This window comes from Ambystoma mexicanum, chromosome 2q (genome assembly GCF_040938575.1).
Source record: "Ambystoma mexicanum isolate Mex_15411 chromosome 2q, UKY_AmexF1_1, whole genome shotgun sequence".
NCBI lineage: Eukaryota > Metazoa > Chordata > Amphibia > Caudata > Ambystomatidae > Ambystoma > Ambystoma mexicanum.
The window spans coordinates 1097014086-1097040379 of NC_090924.1; the positions used below are offsets into that span (position 1 = coordinate 1097014086).

At 47.1% G+C, this 26294-nt stretch overlaps 1 protein-coding gene across 3 annotated transcripts in view; it reads right to left on the bottom strand.

Moving 5' to 3' along the window:
• Nucleotides 1-26294, bottom strand: part of CDK6 (cyclin dependent kinase 6) — an 896150-nt gene that overhangs the window by 558287 nt on the left and 311569 nt on the right. For all 3 annotated transcript variants that reach the window (XM_069648455.1, XM_069648457.1, XM_069648456.1), the window contains exon 5: nucleotides 12368-12477. In XM_069648455.1, the coding sequence (XP_069504556.1) occupies nucleotides 12368-12477 (110 nt within the window). The remainder of the gene's footprint in view (nucleotides 1-12367; nucleotides 12478-26294) is intronic.

Below are 26294 nucleotides of genomic sequence, written 5' to 3' on the forward strand. Positions count from 1 at the left end.
GTGTTATTGGCAAAAGTTGGAAAGGGTGAACCCGATGGAGTGATGCAAAGCCTAAAGTTCTGATGAATGGTGTGTAGACAAGAGTCAACCCGGCAGAGGAATGTCCATAGTGAACTGTTTAAAAAGACATTAAGATTCGTGAATGTCACAGAAGTGAATTGATAAAGGCTGTAGTGAACCTGACGGAGGGAGACAAATAGTTAAGAAGGGTCTGAACCCAGAAGAGGGGGACCCAGGGGTTGAAAATCCATCACCCCACCGATATATGAAAGCAACAGAAGAAATCTTTTTTGTACAAGCCAGCGTGAACCCGAAGGAGGGAAGCTGCTATTTGAGAGGGTCTGAACCCGGAAGAGAGGGACCCAAGGGTGAAGAATCAATTATCCAAGTGTAATCAATACCATAAGGAACAAGTTACTTACCTGTATCTGTTGTTCTCCAGCATGGGTCTGGCATGGATTCACATGCTCATGAATATTCCCCGTTGTCAGGCCAGGAATCCTTGGTATAGAAAAAATCAGTATCAGTTTCGTTTCTGATCTGTCTTTCTCAGTAGTAACCAATCACTGGTCTCTGGGTCATACTGCCCCCAGCCAATGACTGCCCTCTCCCTAAGCCCTGCCCCCGGCAGCCATCCTCAGATTTGGTAGCACGTGAAGTGGCAGTATGACCAAGTGAAGAGGCACAGAGGGGTAGGCGGGAGGGTTCGCATGTGAATCCATGCCAGACCCATGCTGGAGAACAACAGTTACAGGTAAGTAACTTGTTCCTTCTCCAGCATGTGGTCTGGCATGGATTCACATGCTCATGAATATAAGAATACATAGCAGTATACACATGCACAACCACGGGAGGTGGCAAAAGGCTCAATATCGAGCAATAAAACAACTCAACATTAAGCAACTCTTACCTCCTCATCAGGCTCACCTTAGGCGAACACGTTGCGCAGCACTGCCTGGCCGACTCTGGACTCCTTCCTGGAATCCCGATCGACGCAGTAGAATCTCGTGAAGGCGTGCGTCGACCTCCACGTAGCAGCCCTGCAGATGTCGACATCTGCAGGGGCACACCAGACAGGAACGCCGTAGTAGCAGCGATCACTCTGGTCGAATGGGATCTCGGACGGCCTGGCAACGGTCGGTTTGCCAACCGGTGACAGTGCATGATGCAGCCGGAGAGACATCTGGAAATGGAAGTCTTCGAGAGAGCCTTCCCTTGATTCACAGGTCCAAAGTTCACAAACAGCTGTGATGTCTTCCGAAAACTCTTTGTGCGGTCCACGTAGAACTTCAGTGCTCTAGCTACATCCAGCGAGTGCAGAGTCCTCTCAGCCAGCGACGAAGGCGACGGGAAGAAAACTGGCAACACAAAGGGCTCTTTGAGGTGGAAGTCCGACGGCATCTTGGGCATGAAGGAGGGGTGCGTCCTTAGCACCACCCTAGTGTCGTGAAAAGACAAGTATGGAGGCTTGCAAGACAGGGCCTGGATCTCTCCCACTCGTCGTGCAGAGGTGATGGCCACGAGGAATGCTGTCTTCCACGACAGAAACTTCAACGGTACTGAATGCATAGGCTCGAATGGGGACCCCCATAAGACTAGTCAGCACCACGTTGAGCTCCCACGCCGGGGCAGGGGCCTTCACCGCGGGAATGATCGGAACAGTCCTTTCATAAATTCCTTCACCAGTCGATGAGACCACAAGGACGCCCGTCCTGTAGTTCTGGTGTAACGTGAGACGGCAGCCAGATTTACCTTGATGGAAGCGTGAGACAGGCCAGCCTTGGCCAAGGACAATAGGAACGGCAATACTTGAGGGGCCGTAATCCGCAGAGGGTTAATCTTCTGTGCACGGCACCAGACAGAGAACCTCTTCCATTTGTGTCCGTAGTACTTGAGAGTTGAGGATGCCCTGGCCTTTGCAAGAACCTCTCTGCAGTCGGCCGGAATGTCATATCCTCCAAACTCTAGTGCTGCAGGAGCCAGGCCTGCAAGTTCAGCGACTCTGGTTCGTGATGAGGAATGGCGCCTCCTTCTCTGGAGAGAAGATCCGTGTCCGTCGGCAGCTTGACTGGTGTGGAGGCTGACAAGTCCAGAAGGTCCAGGAACCAGATCTGCCTCGGCCACGCCGGTGCGACGAGGATCATCCTGCACCGGGACCTCTTGAGCTGGTTGACGAGCCGGAGTAGCAACGCAACGGCGGGAACGCATAAAGGAACAGGCCGTCCCAAGGGAACGAGAAAGCATCGCCCATGCTCCTCGGTTGGGGAAACCTGCTGGCAAACCTCCGGCACTTGGAGTTCGCCGCCGTCGCGAAGAGATTGATCTGGGGTTCGCCCCATCGTCGGAAGAGTCGGTCCACTTGATCCTGGCGCAGTTCACACTCGTGGCACGAGCGCAGCTCTCTGCTGAGTGAGTCGGCAATGGTGTTTTTTATCCCTGCCAGATGAAAGGGTACCAGAAACATCCCTTGTGCGACGGCCCAATGCCACAGATCCTTTGCTTCCTTGGATAGGGCAGGGGATCTGGTTCTGCCCTGCTTCCAAATGTAAAACATCGTGGTGGTGTTGTTGGTGAAGATCCTCACCACCTTGCCCTTGAGGGATGGAAGGAAGGACCTGAGGGCCAAGAACGCTGCATGGAGCTCCAAGATGTTGATGTGGAGAGTCTTCTCCTCCGGGAGCCAAAGGCCTCTCGCGTGGAGACCCCCTGTGTGCGCTCCCCAACCTTCCAGGGAGGCATACGTCGTCACCGTCACCTGGTGGGCCGGGGCTTGGAAACCTGTTCCCACCGTCAGATGAGAGCAGACACCCCACCATCGTATCGCCTGACGGAATGCTTCATCGAGCGGGATCCTGTCCTCGAAGCTGCCCGTCGTCTGGATCCAGTGGGCGTCGAGGAATTCTTGCAAGGGCTGCATCCGAAGTCTGCAGTGGCGCACCAGATAAATGCGAAAGACATCATTCCGAGGAGGGACTTGATAGACCTCACTCTGGCCACATCCGTGGCCAGCAGATGTTGCACCTTTCCCAGGATGGTCCTTATCCTTTCCTCCGACGGTGAGGCCCGCCGCGCCACTGTGTCAAGCTGTGCTCCCAGAAACAGGGCGACTTGCGACGGGACCAGGTGGGATTTCGGAAAGTTGATGGAGAACCCCAGGTCCGTGAGCAGCTGGACGGTCTTCGCAGTGTGTTCCACGGCGAGCTCCCTTGTCCTTGCCCGTATGAGCCAGTCGTCCAGGTAGGGGTAGACGTGGATCCCCTGCAGGCGCAGCCGCACCGCCACCAGTGCTAGGCACTTGGTGAACACCCTGGGCGCCGATTTTAATCTGAACGGGAGGGCCTTGAACTGGTAGTGCCATCCTTTGACCACGAACCTGAGGAACTTTCGGTGTCTCTTTAGAATAGGTATGTGGATGTATGCATCCTCCAAGTCCAACGACGACAGGAAATCGCCCTCCTCCAGCTGTCCCAGCACGTGCTGGAGGGTGACCATCCGGAACTTCTGTGCCTTGATGTATTTGTTCAGTCGTCGCAGGTCCAGGATGGGATGCCATCCTCCTGTCTTCTTATTTACGAGGAAGTATCTTGAGTAAACTCTGGAGCCCCGAAGCCTCTTTGGAACGAGCTCGATGGCACCTTTCCTGAGCATCGCCCTTACTTCCAACAACAGTTGAGGGACGAGATTTTCCTTCCTGGCCACGGGAGGAATGTGGGGGCACCTCTTGTGGAACTCGAGGGTGTGCCCCAGGGCCAGGGCGTCCAGCACCCAACGGTCGGTGGAGATGGACTCCCACACGCCGACGAACTTTGACAGCCGGCCTCCCACCAGGGTGCTTCGGCGGGGGCCCGACCCGACGGTCGGTTCAATCTTGCTTGGAGGCCGCTTTGCCTCCTTGACCACCTTGGCGACGACGGCGGGATCCACCTGACTTGCCACATCCCCTGTAGGCCTCCTGCGACGAAGATCTTGCCGCTTGACGGTACGTAGAGGAGCTGCTGCCGGCTCCCTTGGAGGCACCCTGTCTGCCTCCGGAGCTCCAAAAGGACGGCCATCGCTGTTGGAGCACACCCAGTGCACGGGCCGTCTCCGTGTCCGTCTTGATCGCCCGAAGGGACTCATCAACTGCCTTGCCAAAAAGGTTGTTCCCATCGAAGGGCATGTCCAAAACCTTGGTCTGCACGTCCTGGCGGAAATCCGTCGCCTTGAGCCATCCTCGTTTTCTCAGGCAAACGCTGTTGCCCAACTGACGGAAACCGGTGTCGGCGATGTCCGTAGCCACCGTAATGGCGTTGTCCGAGGCAATCTCACCTTCCTGTAAGATTTCCAGGGCCTCAGACCTCTTGGCGTCCGGAAGGAAATCCAACAGAGGGGCGATCTTGAACCATAACTCCCTGTCGTAGCGGGCTACGATGGCCAGGGCGTTGGCCGCCTTGATGGTCGTCGCGGCAGATGAGATGACCCGTCGTCCCAACGCATCCAGCTTCCTACCCTTGCCGTCCGGCGGGGAGGTTGAAGTTGAGGCCGATGCCCCCCCTGCTTTCTTCTTGGCCGCCGCCGAAACGACCGAATCCGGGGTAGGTTGCGCCCTAAGGCACAAGGGGGCAGCGTCGGGGACCCGGTACTTATTCTCGTACCTGTCCCTCTTCGCAGGAGCCGTGGCAGGGTTCTTGAGAAGGGTGAGCCCCTCATCCCAGATGTCATCAAGAAGCGGTACGGTGAGGACCGTCTTCCTTTTAGCCTCGCGCCGTTGGTAAAGGAACCCTTCCTTCTTTTCTTCGGGGCAGAGCTGGAAGAGCTCAGATGCCCTGGAAATCATAGCATGAAAGGATCCAATCTCGTCGGGCGGGGACGCCCGGGCAGGGGGCGACGGGGGACACGTCCCGTCGTCGCCTCCGTCGTCATCCGTACCCGTCGTAGTCGTGTCCATGCCTGTATCATCCCTGTGGGTAGTGGACCGGGGGGAAGGCAGAGAAGGCCGCAGAGGCGGGAGAGGAGGCCTAGGATGCGTCGTCCTCCAGGGCTCTCCGAAGGTCCTGGCTCCGGTTCCCCCGTCGGGTCTGGCTCAGGTACCTCCGTCGGGGGAAGGGGCAACCTAGTCCTCATCTCCAAGCATAAGGACTGGATGGCTGACCAAATGGCCGCCGAGGTGTCCTGCGGCGCTTCACCGTCGCCCTCGTCGGGATCCCTCCCAATGGGCTGGGCCTCCTCCACGACTTGGATGAGCTCCTCTTCAGAGGTCGTGTCCGTATCCACGACGGCCACCAACCCCTCCCCCAACCTTTCCAACAAGGACTTCGTGGGGGTCTTCTTGATGGGCCTGAAAGACGACTCCCTCCGCGGTGGCAGGGAGACTCTGGTACCTGAGGGCGCCTCCACTGGTGTAGCCTCCACAGGCTGAGCCAGGGCCGCGGCGACATCCTCAATCGAGGTCTTAGCAGGGTGAATTAAGGCCAACGTCACCTTCTGTACGCCTGGGGCCTTCACCTTGGGGGGAGGGTCCGAGCCTCGCTCCCCCTCTGCCGGAATCTTCGAGATCGACCGGGGCCTCTCCAGAAGCTTCGCCGTGTTCTCGGACTTCCTCTTACCCGAGCCAGAGCGTTGGCTCTTGGTCGATGGCGCCGGGGAGGATGCGCCCTGCCTGGCAGCCAAGGAGCCTGACCGTTCGGCGCTCCCGGTGCCCGCGGACTCGCGGTGCTTAGCCTTTTGTTGGGTCCCCATCGCCGGAGCACCCTCACAGGACTTAGAAGACCACTCGGACTTCTTTTTCTTCTTCTCGCCTGGCGGGCTCTTACCTTCCAACCAGTTGGCGAGACGGAGGTGGCGATCCTTCATGGTCCGCTCCGACATGTTCCCACAAAACGCGCAGTCCTTTTCCTTGTGCGTCTTGTCCTCATGGAGACAGTAGAGGCATAACGAATGCTCGTCCTCCTTGAAAACGTTCTGAAGCTGGCATCCAGGGCAGGTCCTGAACAGCTTCCCGGGCGTCGAGCTCCCTTTCTCCTGGGCCATGTCCGGGGTAGGCCTCGGAACTTCTGGAATCCTCCAAAAGCATAACTCGACGAAATCTTCACCCTTGAGAGGCGTAGAAACTCCGAAACGGATCCCCGTTGATCGGAAGTAGAAATGGTGGAGCTTGAGGCTCTATTTAACCGAAAAAATGAGAACATCTCCTGAAAAAAGCGCGAAAACGCAGCAAAAGCTCGAGAGCTACAGCACGAGGACTCCCAACAGTTGAACGTGTGGTAAAAATCTGAGGATGGCTGCTGGGGGCGGGGCTTAGGGAGAGGGCAGTCATTGGCTGGTGGCAGTATGACCCAGAGACCAGTGATTGGTTACTACTGAGAAAGACAGATCAGAAACGAAACTGATACTGATTTTTTCTATACCGAGGATTCCCGGCCTAACGAAGGGGAATATTCATGAGCATGTGAATCCATGCCAGACCCCATGCTGGAGAACCTTTGTTTACGATTTTGTAGAAAATAATTGTTTGTGAAACTGAGTCTGGAAGAGGGGAATCCAGGGGTGAAAAGGCATCACTCAACATACAAGCAAGAAGGAACTTTTGCTTATTATTTTGGAAAGCATCAGGTCCTCCGAGGCAAGAGACTGTTTTGTAGAAAAAAGATGTAACTACCGAAGGTCCTGATATCTGAGAAGTGGAACTGTCGTCTCCTGCTGGGAAGCTCGAGCATGTGCTGTGCCCGAGGAGTCCTGCCTTGTCCCATGCTCAAAACGTGGGGGAGGAAAACCCCTGGCTACCACATCCTGACATCATTTATGAACCGTTCTTTCTTTCTTTCTTGTGAATATTATCCCACACTCTTTTGTATTTAGTTGTAAGGACTGGCAATAGGTTTTTTTCTTACAAGACGCCACCAGGACTGCCTTATTATTATTTGATGGTCGTAGTTTGCGCCAATCTTAGATTTAGGTTTAGCTTAAGCGTTTTTCCAACCTTCCTATACAGTTTAATAAATACCCTAGAACTGTGATCACTTGTGCCTTAACTGTTGCCACCATGAGTTCCTCACACAGGCCACGCCCCCTAGTTCCCCCATCTTCACAATATCAGGATGACTCTCCAAGCTCTCTCGTCTAATCGTGCTCACTCTATTACACTTTCCATTGTAGAGTTTAGCAGTGGACTGGCTAACCCCCTAGACTATCACTATCCAATATGCTCCATCACCTCCTGCTCCTCACCCCAAACATGCATCTACTCAGCCATCCAACAGTTGGCGAAAACCATGATTTTCTACTCCTGTTGCTGGCGCAAGCATTATTTGCCTGCTCACCTCACTGCATAACAGGGCTGTCTCCCAGTTCTCACCACTTCTCTTGACTCCAACACATCTTCCCACTACATACTTTCAGATCTCATTTCCCTGCTACACAATTGCAAACTGACTGTCACACAATGGCATGCACGCCAACCTAAACTTTATTCCATATTCCTACCTCTCCACTGAGGACACTACTTCTCTAAAATCACTAAAATATGGGCAAACCTGTGTCCCTTCACACCCCTTCATTCTCAACTACTGTTAGGGAGAATTCTCAGAAATGTGCCAATTCCCTCTACCTTAGAGACCCCCAGCAACTTTGCTGGATTTTGTGGACATGATTTATTTCTTTACCTGGAGAGAGTCAGACCCTTTTTCCCCACTCTCTCATATATTTTAGTTTGATTTCTGAGCTTTGTTTTTCTTTTGGATATGGCGCCTGACAAACTCAATAGGCATCATCTTTGAATCCGAGTGATTTGTCCGCAGCTGGAATGACTGCGGGCAAATCGTTCGCATCAGAAAGGTGCAAACTACCAAAAGTTTCGCACCTTACCCATGCGAACACACATACAAACTCACACCCATAACACTCCACCACCCACACCCTCAGCACACCCCCACCCACACCCCCAACATAAACAAACCACACTTACCTTGTCTTCAAGCTGGGTTCCTGTAGCGCCAGTTCCCTTTCACTTCACTGATCGGGAACCGGCGCTGCAGGGTCCTTTTCTTTTTTTTCTTTTTTTAAACGCAAGGCTGCGGGGGTGTCCCCCACAGCCACCGCTGACTATACCATGAAGTATAGTGAGCGGGGTGATGCAGAACCTTTTCATGCGGGAAAATCATCCTAAACCTCATCTTTTACATTGTAAACACAGCACCTTCAGTGCAGTGGCATAGGGAAGTCTTTCAGATTTCCCAAAGGTTTAAATACCTTCTCTGGGATAAACTACTGTTTCCCAGAGCAGTAAAGTGAAATTGACTTTACTTACATTTTAACTTTCTAGACCCAGCACACAATATCTTACAATAGGGTGCTGGAGGGTTATTCCCTTTTGTCTAGCTTCTAATATAACCTTTTTATGTTACTCTTTTCTCACTGAATGGCTGATGGCAGTGGTTTCATTTTAACTACCGTGGTGTGCATTTACCGCAGGGTGTATTTGCCAAAATGGCCTCGGTCTTCTTTTTTCACCATTTCTTTGTGGAAAGGTCCTTCTTGAGATTTACTAAACCAGGTGTGGTCCCATTGTTCGCTTTGCCTTTGTCAGGATTCACGAGTGAAGCCCGCCTCTGGCTCCAGGGTGTCTGGGGTGGGCAGGAAGTGAGGGAGGTGCCCGAAACTCCCTGTGCTTAGTCTCCTAGGAGATCCAAATGCACTCTGTAGTGATTGGCCGGCTGACTGTCCGTCAAGGACAGCCACCCTGCTGGGTGAATGACAGCTAGGCTGGAATGAATGGAAGAGAACTGAATAAAAGGCGAGGCTTGTGTCTTGGAAGGCAGAGTGGACCACTGGACGAAGGAACCGAAGAAGAATTTGAAGAGAACACCTGCTGCAACTCCGGGACTGTTGGTTTACCCAGTGAAACCCTGCTGCTGTGCTGAAACTCCAAATTAGTATTGACAGAGAAGACCCTGCGAGGGAGACTTCTCCCTTTGAGTTGGTAGGACCAATCAACTCCAAAGTATGCCAACTTGACATCCTTCTCGGAGCCGATTGAATCTCCACAGAGTTGCTGCTGGAAACCGTATAGCCAGGGCGAGGAACACCAGATTGTGTGCGTTGCTTTTAAGCTGTCCTAGAGCTCTGGGAATATCCTCCGGACTCCCGAGAAGCAGGACGGACCGATTGTGAGCCCCCTCAACAGATTGTGGGACCCCAGAAGCTAGGAAAGCCCATCTCGACAGCCAGGAACTGCAGTTTTGCTATTTGCGGTAGACGCGAGGAGCTGAAACACTGAACAGCTACTGATTTGAAGATTACAGGTTGCGAGCGGTGACCGTCCCATTGCAATGCAGGAGTCCCCACAAGTCCTCCCTCTTGTCCCCACGACTGAGGCCCAGGAACAGTGAGATCTGCAGAGCTGCTCAGGAACAGAAGTCAACTGCTGCACTTTTTCTTCAATACAAAGGTACTGTAAAAAGTTTGAGAGAACTTACCTCTTGCTGTAGAGTTGCTTGCATCTTCTACCATTCACAAGTCTAACTGTTTATGGCCCTACATTGTATTCTTCTTTTCCTCAAAGACTTCTAAAACATTGTGCAAAGACTTTTTTACTTACCTACCAGAAGTGCTTCATCCTACAGAAGAATGCTCCCCATTGACTTTGGTTTAGCCTATTAAACTGAATGACTCTGCTTAGGGGATCCAAAAGTATTTGCTTAAGAATATTTGTGGTCTCTTGTTTGTTTTAATAATCTTTTCCTTTTACCAACTTCTAACAGTATTCTAATGCAAACAGCGAGATATTAATGTCCCCAGCACCCTAGCTATTGAAGTCACCTGAAGGTGTAGGTTGTGTCTGTGGGCCATCCGAAAAAGGGTCTTTACTGATTTAGAAACTAAGAGTGAATAGTATTGAAGCGTGTTTGTGTGTTACGTTTTATATTGCTCCCTTCTGAAGAAGGCTTACTCTAACTGAATGATGAATAAAATTGTTTATTCAAGAAACCTTGAGTGTAAGAGTTTATTTGAATACTTGTCACTGTGAATCTCTGTAACTCCCCAACAGCTCACATTGACCCCTCTTGAGATAAGCCTGGCTGCTGAACACGCTACCAAAACTGTCTAGTACAAGCTTATACCAAAGGTTGGGTTTCCTATACCTGTGATCAGTGGTCCCAAAGGGTACTGCATACAAACTTTGCCTAACAGCTACCGTCAACTCCATCATTTCTTTATCTCACTTCTATGCCAAAACTCTTATCTCCAACGCGTTCCACAGTAAACTTCTCTGGCCTACTCCTAGGCCTTCTGGTTTGCTCATTCTCTTGTCGAAACAAAATAATCAACTTAGCTACATGCACCCTCTAGAACCTACCTAGATGACCTTCCACCTCACCATACTAAGACCACCCCTTACATTTAAATCTATCCTTTGCCTAGTTCCCCACAACTTGGCATAGTCCATCTCACTCTACTCTCTGTACTTAAACCCTCAACAACTTCTGTCCCATGCCCTCGATACACTTCCTTCCATTTATGTTTTTTTCCAACTGACCCCCACCACTGGAATGCTCAAATAATGTGTGAATAAGTACCATCTACTGTGTCAATATGTGTATGCTCTAACCCACCCTCATTCCCTTCACCTTAGGTCTCACTTCATCTTTAACTGATGCCTAGAAATGTTAAATATCTAAACATATATTCTTGTTACCACATATCAGAGGCCAAAATGTACCCACATGTATGTTTGCCCAGATGTCCTTTTAAAGTCTCATGCCCCACACAACTGGACAAAATACAAAATGTAAAGTTGATTCTCTCTCTGCTGGACAACGGGGCCATAGTTTGAGCACATTGAGAAAGCCAGCAAAAGAAGAATCTCTGCATACTGGAACTTGTAGTTACGGTCAATTATGCATGGTTTGTAATGTTTGCCAAAGTTGGAGGATTTCACATTTTTCAACAGGTACACATGTGTTTACCTGCTCCTCAGAAAAAGAAGTTTCGTTTTTCTTTCCAATATCCTATTGTCCTGGTTTCATACTTAATTACTAATCAAAATGAATAAAGAGAACATGCACATAATACCTCTGTTGTCATTATCAAAGGTCATAACCTAAAGTCTCTAACATTATCACTCACACTACCAGCCACTCTAGCTAGGTTATTAGGATGCTGCTTAATATCATGGATTGGTGTCTATATAGATATATTAGTCAATGATGAGAGATCATAAACTGCAGCATCAAACTTTAACAGATGATCAGCAACATAATCTTAAAAAATATATAGTCCCATGGAGGAAAAACATAAATTACTACTCTAGTCAAATGGGAATGTGTTCCTTTCAACAAACCTAAAAAAATTAAATAAATGTAAAATAAATCTAAGAATTTTGGGAGAAAGACGTCCCAAACTATTTAAGACGTGTTAATTCGGGCAATAATAGATTTAACGGCCCGAGCAGAGCAAGGGTTCTTAACTAGGGCGAAGGGCAGTTAACACTCAGTATGGCCAACCCCAGTGTTGATTAATGCCATTATTACTCTTGCATAACATCCACGCAGCTAACAGCAGCCGCATTTTAGCAAAAGACACTGGGCCTCATTAAAAGTATGACGGTAAGGCAACAACGGCGCCGGTATCACTACCGGCACTGTTGCTACCGAACCGCCATACTAGGAGTACTGCTCGCGGGTGCCCTTTCACCCACTAGGTCTGACCTGGAGGCCGTACTGGCACCCGCAAACAGAACATGATGGTAGCACTTGTAACGTTATTAACGGTATCTGTGCTACCACCCTCCCCATTCCCATTGAGCCTCATCGGGCTCAAATGGGAATGGGGATGTACTGGGTCCGGCACCCGTGAAAGGGCAATTACTGGTGGGGTTGGAATAGCCCAGTAATTGCTCATTCACGGGTGCCAGTTCCGGATGCGAGTTTGGAGGTAGCTTGCCGGTTTGCCTCCAACCTCGTGATGAGGTCCACTGTGTTTATCTTGAGTGCATCCCATTTCTTATGTAAGAAAATACAAAGATGGCTGCCATGGAAATGTCAAAGAGAGCACAAAGTGCATTTCCATTTTCATGGTGAGCTCGGAGGACAGTAGGAACTGCTGAATCCAGCAAGGTGCCAGGTAAGTGTGACCTTGTGGAGAGAGGTGGTGTGGGTAACCAGTTGAATGCTGTGAGGCTTGCACAGGTGGGGAGCATCAGAGCAGGCAACAGCTTGCAGGGAACCGGGAACAAAGTCATTACCAGAGGTTTCAGACCGCATTCTGGGCAACACAATCTGCTGCTCACACACCCCTGGGTGATATTTACATAAATACACCATATCACAGAAACTTTCACATTTAAAAAGAAAAACAATAGTTATAGTAGAACAATAAGCAAACATCTTACTTTCTTCTGAGCATTTCAGCAAATATGCATCCCACACTCCAAACATCAACTGGTGTTGCATAACTGGACTGCAGTAAAACCTCTGGTGCTCTGTACCATAAAGTGACAACCTGTTGAAATTGGAGAAACATATTAGGAACGACTATGCATTCTCTAGTCTAAATTAATAAAGACAATTTACAAAACACCTAATTTAGATGAAAATCAAGTTTGGGAAGTTTTGAAAAGCTTACAGGGGGATGCATGTGTGCAACCTTACTCTAAATTGGCTGATTTCCGACACCGGTCAGAAGACAAAACTGGAATATGCAAAAGTGGCGGCCAGCAAAGACGATCTCAAGAAACACAGATTCCACAAAGGACAGCAATAATTCAACGGCATCCAGGGCAAACAGGACTCGAAGTAGGATCTGTCCTTTCTGCACTGTATCTGGATCATCTGGTTTATTGAATCATATCTAATTAGATAAAACGTTTACTTTGAGCTGACAATCATCCTGCTTTAATCCTGTTTTTAATTTATTGTGTTTTGGTTACATAAAAGAGCTTTACACAATCATTGAATACCATAATTATTTCACAACAAAAACGACATCATCCATCAAAATTATCCTAAAACAAATTGAAAAATGTAATCTAAACATCTTATTCTAGCTAAAATTAAGGATATCTGTTCACTCCAAAAAAATGTATTCCAAAATTCATTGATAGTCATACAACTACGTCCTATGAAAAATGGTTAATATATTTAACTATATATATATATATATATATATATATATATATATATATATATATATATATATATATATATATATATATATAAAACATTTTTAGGAAAATTCAGTAGAAGGTGTTTCAGATTCTCAATCAATCCAGATTTCACACAAAATCTACAAACCCTTTCTGATATACTTACACCCACCCTAGCATTCTCCACCTCTGCTGTAGCAAAAAAGATGAAACAGAACCTCATAAATGTCCTTCTCCATAAAGGATTAAAGGTTCTGGGGAAGCTAGCAACTTTAACAATTGAGTGGATTCCCTAAATACGACATACTTCAGGTTTTTGTCTCTAGTGCGAATCCAGTCCACCTACCATAATGCTTTTTTCACCTTATAGGGAGATGCATCCAAAATGATGTCACGCGTTCTTAAAAGATCTGTGAGTAAAGAATGATAAAAACAAATCCAACCTGATAAACATTTGGAGGTTCCCTGCATCATCAAGTTGCTAAAGTTTTTAGATAATGTGTTCTGAATAGGGGACCTGATCTTAAGAAAAAACGAAGAAGCTTTTCCATTTAAAATTGGCTCTAATAGAAATGAGCCCAAGTTTGGGACGAATTCCACTGTGAAAAACCTGATGGGTTTTCCCTCTCCATTCCTCGGGGATCCTCTATTCGGGTGGCTAGAGGCAGAAAAGTGAGGGACGAACACCTGAGGGGCGGATACTCTGAGATTGGGGGTGGGAGGCATAGGCGAGACATGGCATCCCCCTGCCATCAGTTACCCACAACCGCAGACCCCCTCTACCTTTTCAGACTACTTTCAAACACGCATCCCACTCCTACCCATTTTTTCATACCACTGTGAAGGAGAGACAACCGAGTAGGAAGGATTACCTGTATGAAACAACTTATGAAACAGAGAAATGGTTATCAACTACCCTCAAGTTGTCCCACTAATGAAGTCAGGCATGGTCAGGCAGACCCAACTCTGACCACACACCTGTAGCCAATTAACATCATACAGGTGTATAAAGGGAGGCTGCTTAGGGAGAGAAAACAGTTGCTCCTGGGAAGACAGAAGGGAGGCTGCAAGGCTGAGTCCGGCAAAGGCTCCCTACCCAAATACAAGCACTCAAGAGCGGGTCTGGGTACAAAACAAACACTGCACAGCGAAGGCCAGCAAGAACCAGGCGACGGAGAACGGAAGGCTAAGGGGCTGAGCGATTGCCAAGGAGAGCATGAGAAAGCCAGGCCATGAGTCCGTATTTCAAAGGGATCGTAAGAGTTCTTAAAGTGAAGCTGGGAAAAGCCTTTCTTTAAAGTGCATCAGGAATGCCTGTTCAACTCCCAGGTTAAAAACAGTGTTAGGGAGGAGCTGAGGGACTGATGGTGAGGCCTTTACTGTAATGAAGAAGGAGGAAGAAGAAAGCGTTACACCGAAGCTCAGCCAGTGAGTCATGAATGAAACGTGGGGCCGCTGGGTGAAGGACGCGAATGAGAAATAATAGCAAGAAAGGTTGCGCCTAGGACAGCGAACGCGCGAAGAGAAATGCAATTGAATAAATGTGAAGCCAGTGAAACAGAGCAGCAGAGTGGTCCGGTGAAAGGAAGTAGCCCACTCGAAAGTCTCAGCAAAATGATTGATGTCTTGTTATAAAGCGACAAAGTGAATGAACTCTGAAATGTGCAATGGTCAAGATTAACCCTGATGAAAGCGGAAGTTAAAAGGTGAATGCTTTAAAGAGAAAGATTTCCTTGACCTTTTTTGTAATTGTGGTAAGGAACTGTCCAAAATCAAGAGACACTGGGGTAAATAACATAAGGGATAGCTGAAGTGAAAGTCGAAGTGGTCCTGTGGAAGTCTATGGTAAAAGCCTTGCACATTCGAAGGTTTTCGACATCAGTGAAAGGGCCAAGACTGACAGAGAGATAGAGAATATGAAATAAGTTAGGGGAAAGGAACCCCTGCAAGTGCTGTGATTGCGAGGTCCAAGCCCAGCTGAGGAAGATCTACGTTGAATCAGGTACTTTTAGTTGAGAGGTCCGAGGCCGACTAAGGGAGACCTATGTGAATTGTTGATGCCTTGAGAGGTCCGAGCCTGGCAGGCAGAGGGAAACCTAGGTGCACTTTTGTTGAACTGTGAAAGAACTGTTGGTGAAAAGGAATAAGTGACTTTAATGTGGAAGGCCAAGCGGGCCACAAGCCACGTTTTGAAGTGCCTTTTTTGATAGTCTGAGCCACAGTGTGTCATCTTGTCTATGGGGGCCACCATACTGTCCAACGTGGGGAGGAGAGCTGATTCAGACACCTTCCTCTGTTAGAACACTGACTTTTTAATTTGCAAACACATTCCCCTTTACACACTTTTTGTTTGTTTAAGAGATAGGGCAGGCATTAGGTTTTGTTAGTATAGGTCATTTTGATTTGACTAAGAGACTGACACGGACTAGTTTTGCTTTGTTTATTGTTGAGCCCACTCTCATCGTAGAGCTATGGCAAGTTAGGAAATCTCCAGCCCCCCACCCCATTTCCAAGGTTAATAAACATATTAAAACTTGAACCCTTGGGTCTGTCTCATACTTTTGCCTACCTTACAACGGGAAGGAACACACTAGGGCAAATCCAATGCCCCTCTTCAGATCAGAGCCCTGAGAACCTGCCAATTTATATCTTTCCAAAAGGTAAAGGAAATCTGTATCATACAATGAAGCTGGAATGATCTCATAATGTGATTAATGGAAGCAGAGAAAAATGTCCAAATCTTGAATTGAGTCCCTTTAAATGGGCTCTAAAAATAACACATTTGTTTTTTCAAACACTCCATATCTATTGTCTTTGCCATCCGGTTCTATACTGTAAATCCTAAATAAGTATACTGACTCAATAGAACCAGAGGGGCGTCCTTGATTTTCCAGACAAATGAGATTTTTTTGTAGTACAAACCATGACTTACTTTTTTTTTGCATTTACAGACAGATCATGTGCATCCATAAAAGCACTCAAGGCATCCATTGAGCGTTGAAGGCCTCTAGGTGTTTGGTCAAATAGAACCGGTCTGCGTATGCAAGATATTACATACCGAGAGTACTAGCTTTGGGGGTGGGGAGGGGACACAATAGCCTGGCTCAGCAAATCCACCATATCACAAAGATACAGATTAAATAGAGCGGCGACCAGGACAGAGCCCTGGCACACCCCTCGGGCAACTGTAACTGGCCTAGTCACCCCTCCATTCATATTCATTCAAACCTTCATCATGGTATTTTATGTAAAGCTACTAAAATGTCTGGAAGTCCGCATCAAGTCAGCTCAACCACAGGGCTTCTCTACTTAATCTGTCAAGTGCAGATGTTAGATCTAAAAATGACATATATACATTTTTCCCCAGGAGCCTCATTGTTATCATAATCGGAATCAACAGAAACCTGCTTATTTGCGTTATCTAGCCAACGGCTGAATCCAGCCTGATTAATATCCAAATGACCAGACACCTCTGGCCAATTACTCTGGGCCATTAAAACAATGGTATAGAAAAATCGTACTGCTTACATCCGCTATTGCACTGTAATTACATGGAGGAATTCTCTCACCCTTTTTAAAAATTGGAATAAATATTGCAGATCTCCATGATTCCGCTATCTTTTTATGTAAGATATCCTGAAAGAGTAAATATAGTACCTCTGACCACAGCACTGGGTTCTCCTTTAGAACTAAATTAGTAAGCCCATCAGGCACAGCTGCTCATGAAGTATTGGAAGCTATAATAAGTGCCTCAATTTGTTCTTAGTCTAAAAACAGAGACCAAGGCTGGGATACTATATGGTTACTTTATACCCCAATGGATCTTTCACTGAGGCAAATAAATTAGCTAAATAACTCATCCAGGTTTCCTCAGAGATAGGATTTGTCTGTCTGGCGATCTGCATTTTCCTAACATCATTTGTTAAACACCAAAATAATTTGGAATCTTGTTTACACAGAATCTTCGCAATCTCCACCCCATCCATACAATACAATTGGGCTCTCCATCTCCTTAGCCTGGGTAAACGCCTTAAGCAGTCCTTTAAAAACTGGCTATTTCACAATCATAGGACTTCTACGTAGCACGTATATATCTTCCAAATAATCTCTCTTACCTGAATCCCTGCATCATAGCCTTGCCATCTATATGTGGGTTGACCTAAATTACCTTCAATAGCCCCACAAACCCTCAGTTTTGATCTGATAAAATGTGTAAAACTGGAAGCAGTAAAATATATTTCATAATATAATTCTAGCCTTATGGCTTTGTATATACACAAGACACAATACATGAATCCAATAACTTTAAAAGATGAAAAATTATGCAAGAACATCTTCGCAATTACCAGCAGTTTACAATAAATAGCACAAGATAAACTACATAATCACATTTAAAGAATTTAAAATGTCAACAATTTTCAAATATAATTTGACCATAAAAAAGATAAAATTAATGTCATCGCATTGCATAAAATTCTTCCATATACATGTGACATCACTAGAATCAAACAGATTGTTATAAGACTTTAAATAACTGGAACGAAGTATGGTAAGACTCTCACAACTCACTAGAAGATGCTCTAGGGATTCAGAGACCTGACAACCACATAGGCAACACATTCTTTCTGAACAACTTATGCCCATTGTCGCTCTTTTTCTCTCTAGAGCTTCACAATGGTTCAATTCCAACATGAGATAGTATCTAAAAATCTGTGGGCTAGGGTACGCGGTAATGTACAATGGCGAGGATATACGTAAAATGGGTCAATATTAGTTTTCATAGCCAGCTCAACAAGATAACACTCGTAGCTATACTCTGCCAATTTCTTTCTCAGTCAGCCTTTAAACTGTGCATGTAAGTTGGACGCCTAGGATCACACTCAAACAATCACTTATAATGTTGTGACATGATAGTGCCAAACGTTCCCATTGTTGTACAGCAATCGGTTCTTATAAATTCCTGCACGTATGGTACAATGATGGTATCATTCGTTATCTATTGTTTTCAGATTTTCATAATACATAACTATCTTGCAAATACATTCAGATACTATATATTTCAGATCAAATTCAAGGTATATGTATTCCACTGTGATATTGCGAGGCAGCCTCAGGAATTTATGAAATAACATGGCTTCAAACCTTTTCAATTCTGGTTGATATTTGTGGCCCCAAATCTCTATGCCATATAATAGCATTGACAACATTTGTGCAGTGTATAACATCAATATAGCATGGGCCGAGAAGCCAACATTTCTACTGATGAACCTATTAATTGAATTTGCAGATTTTAAGCACTTTGCTTTAAGTCATATCCAGTGCTTAACCCATTTGAGCTTTTTTTCAACTAGCACACCCAAATATTTATTGACTAGTATTATCCATAGTCCAAACACATTTTTTAGGGAGCTTATTTGCACCGAAGACCATTATCTTACTTTTACCGACATTAATTTGCAGCCCATTTCTTTTGGAGTGAATAGCTAACTGAACTAACATGTTTTGTAATCCCATAGGGGTATGGTCAATTAACAACAAGACATCTGTGTTAGCTAACCACCCCACAGATGAAGAACCAATTTTCACAGGACATGTTGCTAAATTCATGAAATGTCGCTGCATATCAGCTAAATATAAGTTGAAAAGGTTCACCACAACAATGCAACCCGGTTTCATTCCACGACAAGTGGGGGTCGGGGCTGACAATTTCCCTTTTGCATCTAGCCGAATTCAAACTGATGTCTCTGTATAGTCTCTGTATATAGAAGCATGAGCATTTTTAAAAGGTCTGCAGGTGGGGGGCGCTCTTGAGCAGCCAGAAAATGGCTGGCTACCCGAGCTCCGCACGACACAAGCAGAACACTCGACATTACAGCAGTTCCAGAGATCCTTATCCCTCATGAAGCACGAAAATGGCAAGCTGAGAGTGAGGAGCACAATTGGTCAGAGTTTCGGGTGGTTTCAACATTCCGTGGCAGAGGTCTCACCCCCACAACCTGAGGAGCGGCGGCCGGCAGACTCCGGGCCGTGTCCTCAAGGAGAAACCTTCCTGCCCGAGCCTGCTTGAGGTGAGCGGTGCCCAAAACTGCTGCAGCGTTCACACAAACCCGCCCTGGGCCCTTGCCCCGAAAACATGACCGAGCCCACCCCACCGCACTGTCGTACCGGCGTGGAGCGGTTGGCCGCCGGGGGTTGCGGGCTCAGGAACGGATTGCCCTCACCTCCTCCACACCGGCGGGACGTCCGTCTCTCCCGCCTGCTGTTGCAGGCTTCCCCTCTTCCTGGCAGAGCTGGCCAGCCCTAGACAGTGGACCCCTGCGCGGGAGGCATGCCATACAGGCCCCCAACAGGAGACAAGTGGACCCGGAGGGGCGCGTCATGCTTTCTTTCCCTCTGAGGCTGTTGCGGAGGAGGGGGGACTGGAAAAAGCCTTTACTCCCCCCCCCCCTTTATGTTGTTCGCACCGATGTTGAGTCAGCGAACTGTCAGGCTGCCTGGACCTCCGCTCTTGGAAGCTGTGGAACCCTCCGTATGTACGCCTCTTGTCCAAGCGCTGCTGTGACTGGGTGTACGTTTTGGGCATGGTCTTTGTCAAGGTGGATAAAGACTTGGCCGTTTGTGGGCTGTTTTTCTTTTTGTCCAGCTCCTCGTCCGTTGCAGAGTGGAAGAGGTAATCCCCTTCGAACGGAAGATCCAAGATGTGTTCTTGGACATCAGGGTTAGATTTCGTTGCACGGGGCCAGGCCGTTCTTCTCATGTCCATGGCAATGGAGATGGCACGGCCAGAGGTGTGAATGTGGGTCACAGTGGACTCCATGATGTCCATGATGTCCTGCGGCTCAATCCTGGCCTCTGCCAATCCAATGCATGGTGATTGGCTCTGTGCCGGAAGCTCTGGGAGGAAATCCGCTATTTCCCGCCAGAGCCTCTGGTTAATGGCTGCCAGCATGGCATCCATGTTGGCTTGACTAAGGTGACGTGTTGGAATACAGCTTCTTCCTGTACGCCTCCAAGATCTTCTCCTCCTTTCCTAGCAACGCCGCAGAGGAGGAGGCCGAGGACGCCTGAGGCTTGGAGTATAGTGATGCCGCAGTGATCACTGAGGAGTGTGGCTGAGGGTGGGCCGATAGCAAGAGTGTATGCCACTCCATCTGCCTGTATTTGGCGTCCAGGCATTTATTTAACGGCTGGACCGAGTGTGGCTTGAGCCAACCCTTCTTGGCCAAGGCAACTACATCCTTCTGCATCGGGATCCCCGTTCTGGCCACAGAACGTAGCGTGAGGGCTTCTGCATGGACCCCCTCTGCTGGTTGCTCTACCTCAGGTTGAGGAAGGCCTAAGTACTCTGACAGCCCTGCAAGACGTTCGTGGAAGGCCTTGGCTGACGATGGTGTGTCGGGGTCCTCCTCCTAATCTGTGTCCACCTCAGGGTCCGGTTGGTCCGGCACCGGAGGGGGCGTGTTGGGAGTCGAGGGCTGAGATGTGGAAACCGGAGCCAGAGGCTGGGGCGGAATCTACAGTGGAAACGCCTGCGCAATCCACTGGGGGCCCGGAGTGGGCTGTTGAGGCTGAACAGGGCTGAGGGGCGCCTGTACCAGAGCCTGCAGCGCCAGAGCCATTGGCAGGAGTACGTTTCAGATGGCGTCCCAGAGGAGGACCCCTATCCGAGGAGATTTCATGAGCCCGAGGAACCGTTCAAAGAACCTGTCCTCGCAGGCTGGGTTGGTGGTAGGCGATATTGACGGGGTAGCCTGTGGCTGCTGGAGCCGTTGCGTACCCTGTCCATATGGTCGCAGTGGGAACCTGCCTTGCGTGAAGCAAGGGTAAGCTGTAGGCCACATACCTGGTTGACACCAGTCCCACCTTGACATACGATCCTCCACCTGCTGCCTTCCTTGGAGCGGCGTCGGCCGGATTTCTGGATCTTCTGGCATATCGGCCATTTTGTCGAGCTGCTTTCCACGTGCCTGCGTTGTGTTGCTCGGCTCGCTGGGCCCAGCCCCTTCCAGGACTCTTGAGTGTGGATCATGGGGCCTACCCCGTTCCTCGGGCCGATGCCCATTAGGCATTTCGCCCTTGGCGGATCTGCCAGTAGAACGGTGTATAGGTGCCCCCTCGCACATGTTTCCGGTACTAGGGCGTAGCCCCTCAGGTGAAGACCCAGTAAAAGAACCTTGCGGTACATCAGCACTGTCACCGGGAGGATCCATTGACCCCTCAGCCTGTCCGGTAGCTGATTCAGCCTCGGTACTTGTGCTGGTACGAGGACCAGAGCGGTCCATCCCGTGAGGCCAAGTCCCTAAGAAGGACTCTCCCTTGCGGGGAGCACTGGAAAAGAGCGGCCCTACCTTGGGCCTGGATCGATGATAGACGAGGTCCCTTGTAGGCGATCTCTGGAAGAGCTCCCTCCACCTGGCTAGTCTGTTCTTCACAGACCTCGAGGAAAGCTCGTTGTACGCAGTACAAGCTTGCCAGCCGTGGCCTGGGGCAAGACATCGTAGGCAGAGGACGTGGGGGTCTTTAGTCGGGAAAAGACCATTGCAGGATGGACACCTGCTAAACCTTGTAGAAGTCGACATGCGCTGGGGAGGAGCGTGACGCCTGAGGACCGAGTACCTGAATGATAACAAGACATAAAAAGTCAGAAGAGAAGTATCTGCGCGTGGAATTACATGGCCGATGCCAAACCCAGGACCGCTGGTCAATTCGGCCCATTCCCATCGACGCAGAAAAGGGGACTGAGGTGTGGCGCCGGAGGGCGGTATCAGGGTAGTGCAGGCCCCCAGGGCTGCTACTCCATGCGCCTCTAAATTGAAAGGGAAAGAAGGTTTTTTCTGGTGAAAAAGGTTCTGCCTCCCGTCCCTTGGAAGAGACGCCCATGCAGTATTGCGGAAAGGGGACAGGACGTAAGAGTATGATATGGAAAATATTGTTTGCACAAGAACTTAATGAACCTAGTATAAAGAACCAAAGGAATTGTTGAACAACAAGACACGTTTGTAAGATAAGGAAACTGTTGGTTGAAAGAGACACGTTAGCCATCCTAACTAAACAACATGGGGAAGGGAACCAGCCTCTGAATTCCAGGGTTTTTCCTTGGACAAGACTTTCCTGTTTTTCCTACTTATTTTTAGGAACATTTCCTTGCAAACTTAGTTGTTTATTTCTAGTGTGAGGGCCAGATTAGAAGGTTTTGGACACAATTAAACTTTTTATTTTTGAACGACTTGTCACAGACTGATCTATAGTTTTAGTTTCCTAAGTAGGGAAACTCTCTTTAGGATAGGGATAGAGAGGCGATCCAATCCACTTCTGTTTTATAAAGTTGTCAGACAGTGAAAATAATACAACTTTGTGTCTGCCTCTCATTTCTGCTCCATCACAGTTACCATGGTCCAGTCAGGACCAGACTAAGGGAGGATTAACAGCTGTGCACTTTGTAAGTGAGAGGCGCGCAAGGAAATCCCTTATGTTCACATCATGCTATACCTCGTTTCAATTTCCAAGGATGCCCAAGTCATATAAGAGGCAGTTGTACTTGTGCAACCTAACATAGGAGGCAAATATGATTTGCATTTGCAGACTCTGTGCTAAATTCCGTCGGAAGAATATGGTTTGTCTGATCCACCTGGATGCATTTTTTTTTAATACCTCTGCCTGATTGATTATGCACATTTACCTGAATTACGTTTGCGGTAGCATTGCTTAAAAGTATACTTCAATGATAGGAGGTGATTGACTACTTCTGGGCCTCTAAAGAGATGGGAAGAACACTGATAATGCCTTGCTTTCCTTTCTCTATATCTACCATCTGCCTTCCTGTGCTTAGTATTACCAATGGAGAATATTCTACTTAAAGACTGCCCAGACAGTAACAGAAAGTTTGCAGCACAGGACATCCATCGGTTGTATCACAGATGTTGCATATGTTAAAACAAACTTGTGATATAAACAAAAGCTTGCTTCATTAGCTTGTAATTAAAGTACTAAAATGTAATTAATAGTGTGAGGGGTCAGAAAGGTGAGGTGGACAACTTGGTACATTGTTTACACAAGATGCCATTTTATTAACTCAAAAGGGCTTGATAAACTCTGCACTATCCCGAACCTAACGAGAATTTGCCTGCCTAGCAAAATAAAATAAAGGAAGCACTCTAACAAAAGTATTCTGTCCCTCACACTTATGCATACATCAAACTCCTAAAGGAAATGTATGGCAATTCAAATGTAACAGAAATAAGTTCAATTTAGACTCAATAACTGTATATCCTTGTAACCTTGGTCCTTTCATCTCCCCAAGTTCAAATAAACCAGTTCCTTTTTGTAACCAAGTTTGGATCATAAAGTTATTCTAGGTCCAAAGCTTAAACCTTAATCAATGGTTCAATTTGCTAAGTTTGTCTTTTCCACATATAAAACAAAAGTTACACAACTTCGTCTTTTGCTTGAGAACTGAATACTTTTACACTTCTTCTCTATCAACAATAAAGTTTGTCAGGATGATCACACAACAATTCATGAAATACTTTAGTGGCTTAGCCACACTTCTTCACAAAACCTTCTACCACAAGGCAGTACTTCAATGATTTCTTCCTGGTCCACTAACCTGCCAGGACTACCTCAAAAAAGGTCCCTATCCTGGTATACTCTTCTGCGAGGACAAAACACTCCTAACACTGCTTCAAGTACTTTGAGGTTTGGTCTCCTTCAAATAGTTAGGAAAGTCTTTAACTTTGAACAAATTTGACATTCAAAACTTCTTTAAGCAAAACATGTTACACCTTGATCTTGTTCATTCCACTCTTACTTTTGCCACAAGCAATGCAGCTTATGCTTCACTCCCCTGAATACTGAATAACAAGAGGGAATCTCTCATGCCACTTCTGTTTTCCCACTTGCAAATAATAAACTGTTGACAATGTGCCTTTCTTACATCTGCTTCCATTTGGCTTATGCACTGCTTGTCGTTATTCTGCTCGATTATTACCTCTTTCTTATTCTGGCACCGACAGTTACAATCTTCCTGAAACAATGTTCACTTGTTATTCAATCAACACAAATTATAAGCTCTATAAATCGTTGCCCCCTCTTTATTTTGCCAATGCTTGTTCTGATTAGCTTGATTCTGCATTGCCCCCTCTTTACTTTGGTAAAGATGTGTGTATTTAACTGACTTTGCCAACACTGGTTATGATTAACTTGCTTTTGTATTGCTCTGTCTTTGATCTGATAAAGGTGCTGACTTTTATGATGTTAGTTGTAACTTTTCTATGCTTGCCTCTTTGTAAAGTTTGTATTTCACCAATATGCTTTCTTTACATTAGTTTGGTATTCAAAACAATTACCAGAGATCAGCGGTCGCATGCAGGGGTACAGGGATTACCTTTCACTGGTAAACTCACCGGCTTTGTTACACGTGTTCGTGCAAACTGCTCACACGGCTCACTCAGCTTCTTCCTCTTCCTCGTCTGCCCAGCAGGCTGCTTTTAGGTTCCTGCAGCCTGTGCTGAATGGGAAAGGAGCTTCCCTCGCTCCTCGTGTCTAGCGGTGCCCGTTAGCCACCACAACACTGCACACCAATAGGAGTGCCTCTCTCTCTCCCAAAGGAAAGCTTGCCACAATGCTGCTTCCCACTGCGCGATCTATGCAAGTTAGGTTATACACCTTTTTGACCTTCATCTGCTTTACCAATAGTTTCGCTCTGGTGGTTCCTCTCCTCTTCCACTTCTGCTTCTCCTGCAACTGCAATTGGTGGTCTTTGAAACCCCACCCTTTTGTTCTAATGGCCTGCACCTGAGGGGGCACAATATATTCAAAGTCCTGCTGTTGTGTGTGTCATTAGTACAACTAGACTGTATCTTGCACTTTACTGCCCAAGTTCCTCTTCCTCATCCAAGTACGTAGGGCATTGTGGGACTTGAAGCCCCCAATGTGATTTTTCTTTATTTCTTCCAAAGGAAGCACTTTAATATTACGGGTTTAGTCTGTTTACTAAATTAACTGTTAGGGAGACGTTTTAGAGGATTAGATGTTTGGTTCGGATTTAAGGGATAATCATATCTGTCAGACGTCCAGGAGGTAATGTCTTGCTTCCCAATTATATAATTTCTCTGGCATTTGCAAGAGACTGTTCTACTCTCAATGGAATCTCTCGGAAGTCTAACTGTGACAACAAGCTACCAAATGTTCTGGCACCATATACATCTTCCTCTCTGAAGAAGATAAATACTGGGTCTCTCCCAACAGAATCCTCTCGTTCCCTTGGGGCTCTTCTCCTCCCAGCTTATCTCCATGGTTAACACCACCCCCAAGGTTAGGATCAGGTAGCGGCTGCCTTTCCCTGGGCCACCTGGGAGGAGACTTTAGGCATGGTTTTTGTAAGAATTCCACAGGATTTATCACATACCATTCCCCTAAACTCCTGCCCTCCCGGTCCAAGTTCCTTACCCCCTTCTAGACAATCAACCTCCCCCCACATTCAAAGAAGGTTCAGTTGTTTCCCAATTCCATACTGTACCTTCTAAACAATTTTTCTTTCTGCACCCTAGAAATCTGGGGAAAACAGGAGGAAAGCATTTTATTCTTCTTTTCATCATGACCATTAACTGGTTTCAACTTCAACTGAGATACCCGAAAAACTCATTCAACAAAATGGGGGACATAACTACCCAGAATCATTGAGGCGGCGAGGTATAGTCTTGCTGCCACTAATATTGAGTTTTCCTCCCCCAAAATGTTTGGTTAGGGGATATCCCTCTGCCTGTCCATGAACACAGCCTATATTTCTCTGTCCTACAGTTACCCCATTTTAGGGAAAATGGCAGGTTTTACAAATCCTGCGTCTAACTGAGCCTAGATTGTTTTCCCTTGAATTACCACAGGGATTTGATAGCTATTTTTCTCTCCTGTACAAAACATCACATCCAGTTTTTCATTAGATCTTGTTTTTTATAATGAAAAGATATATTATTTTTACTGGAAACCTCACATTTTTATTCCCTCTCTCCATCTTTAAAAAGGGATGGAATTGTGAAATACATTGGCGCAAAGAATTCAAAACTCCCACATCTAAGACATTCAGATTCATTGGGAACATTATTTTCTGTGAAATCTAAATCCCTAAAATATGAAGGGTTTAGATTTCTCTGATCTTCTGTTACCTTTTCCTGAGATA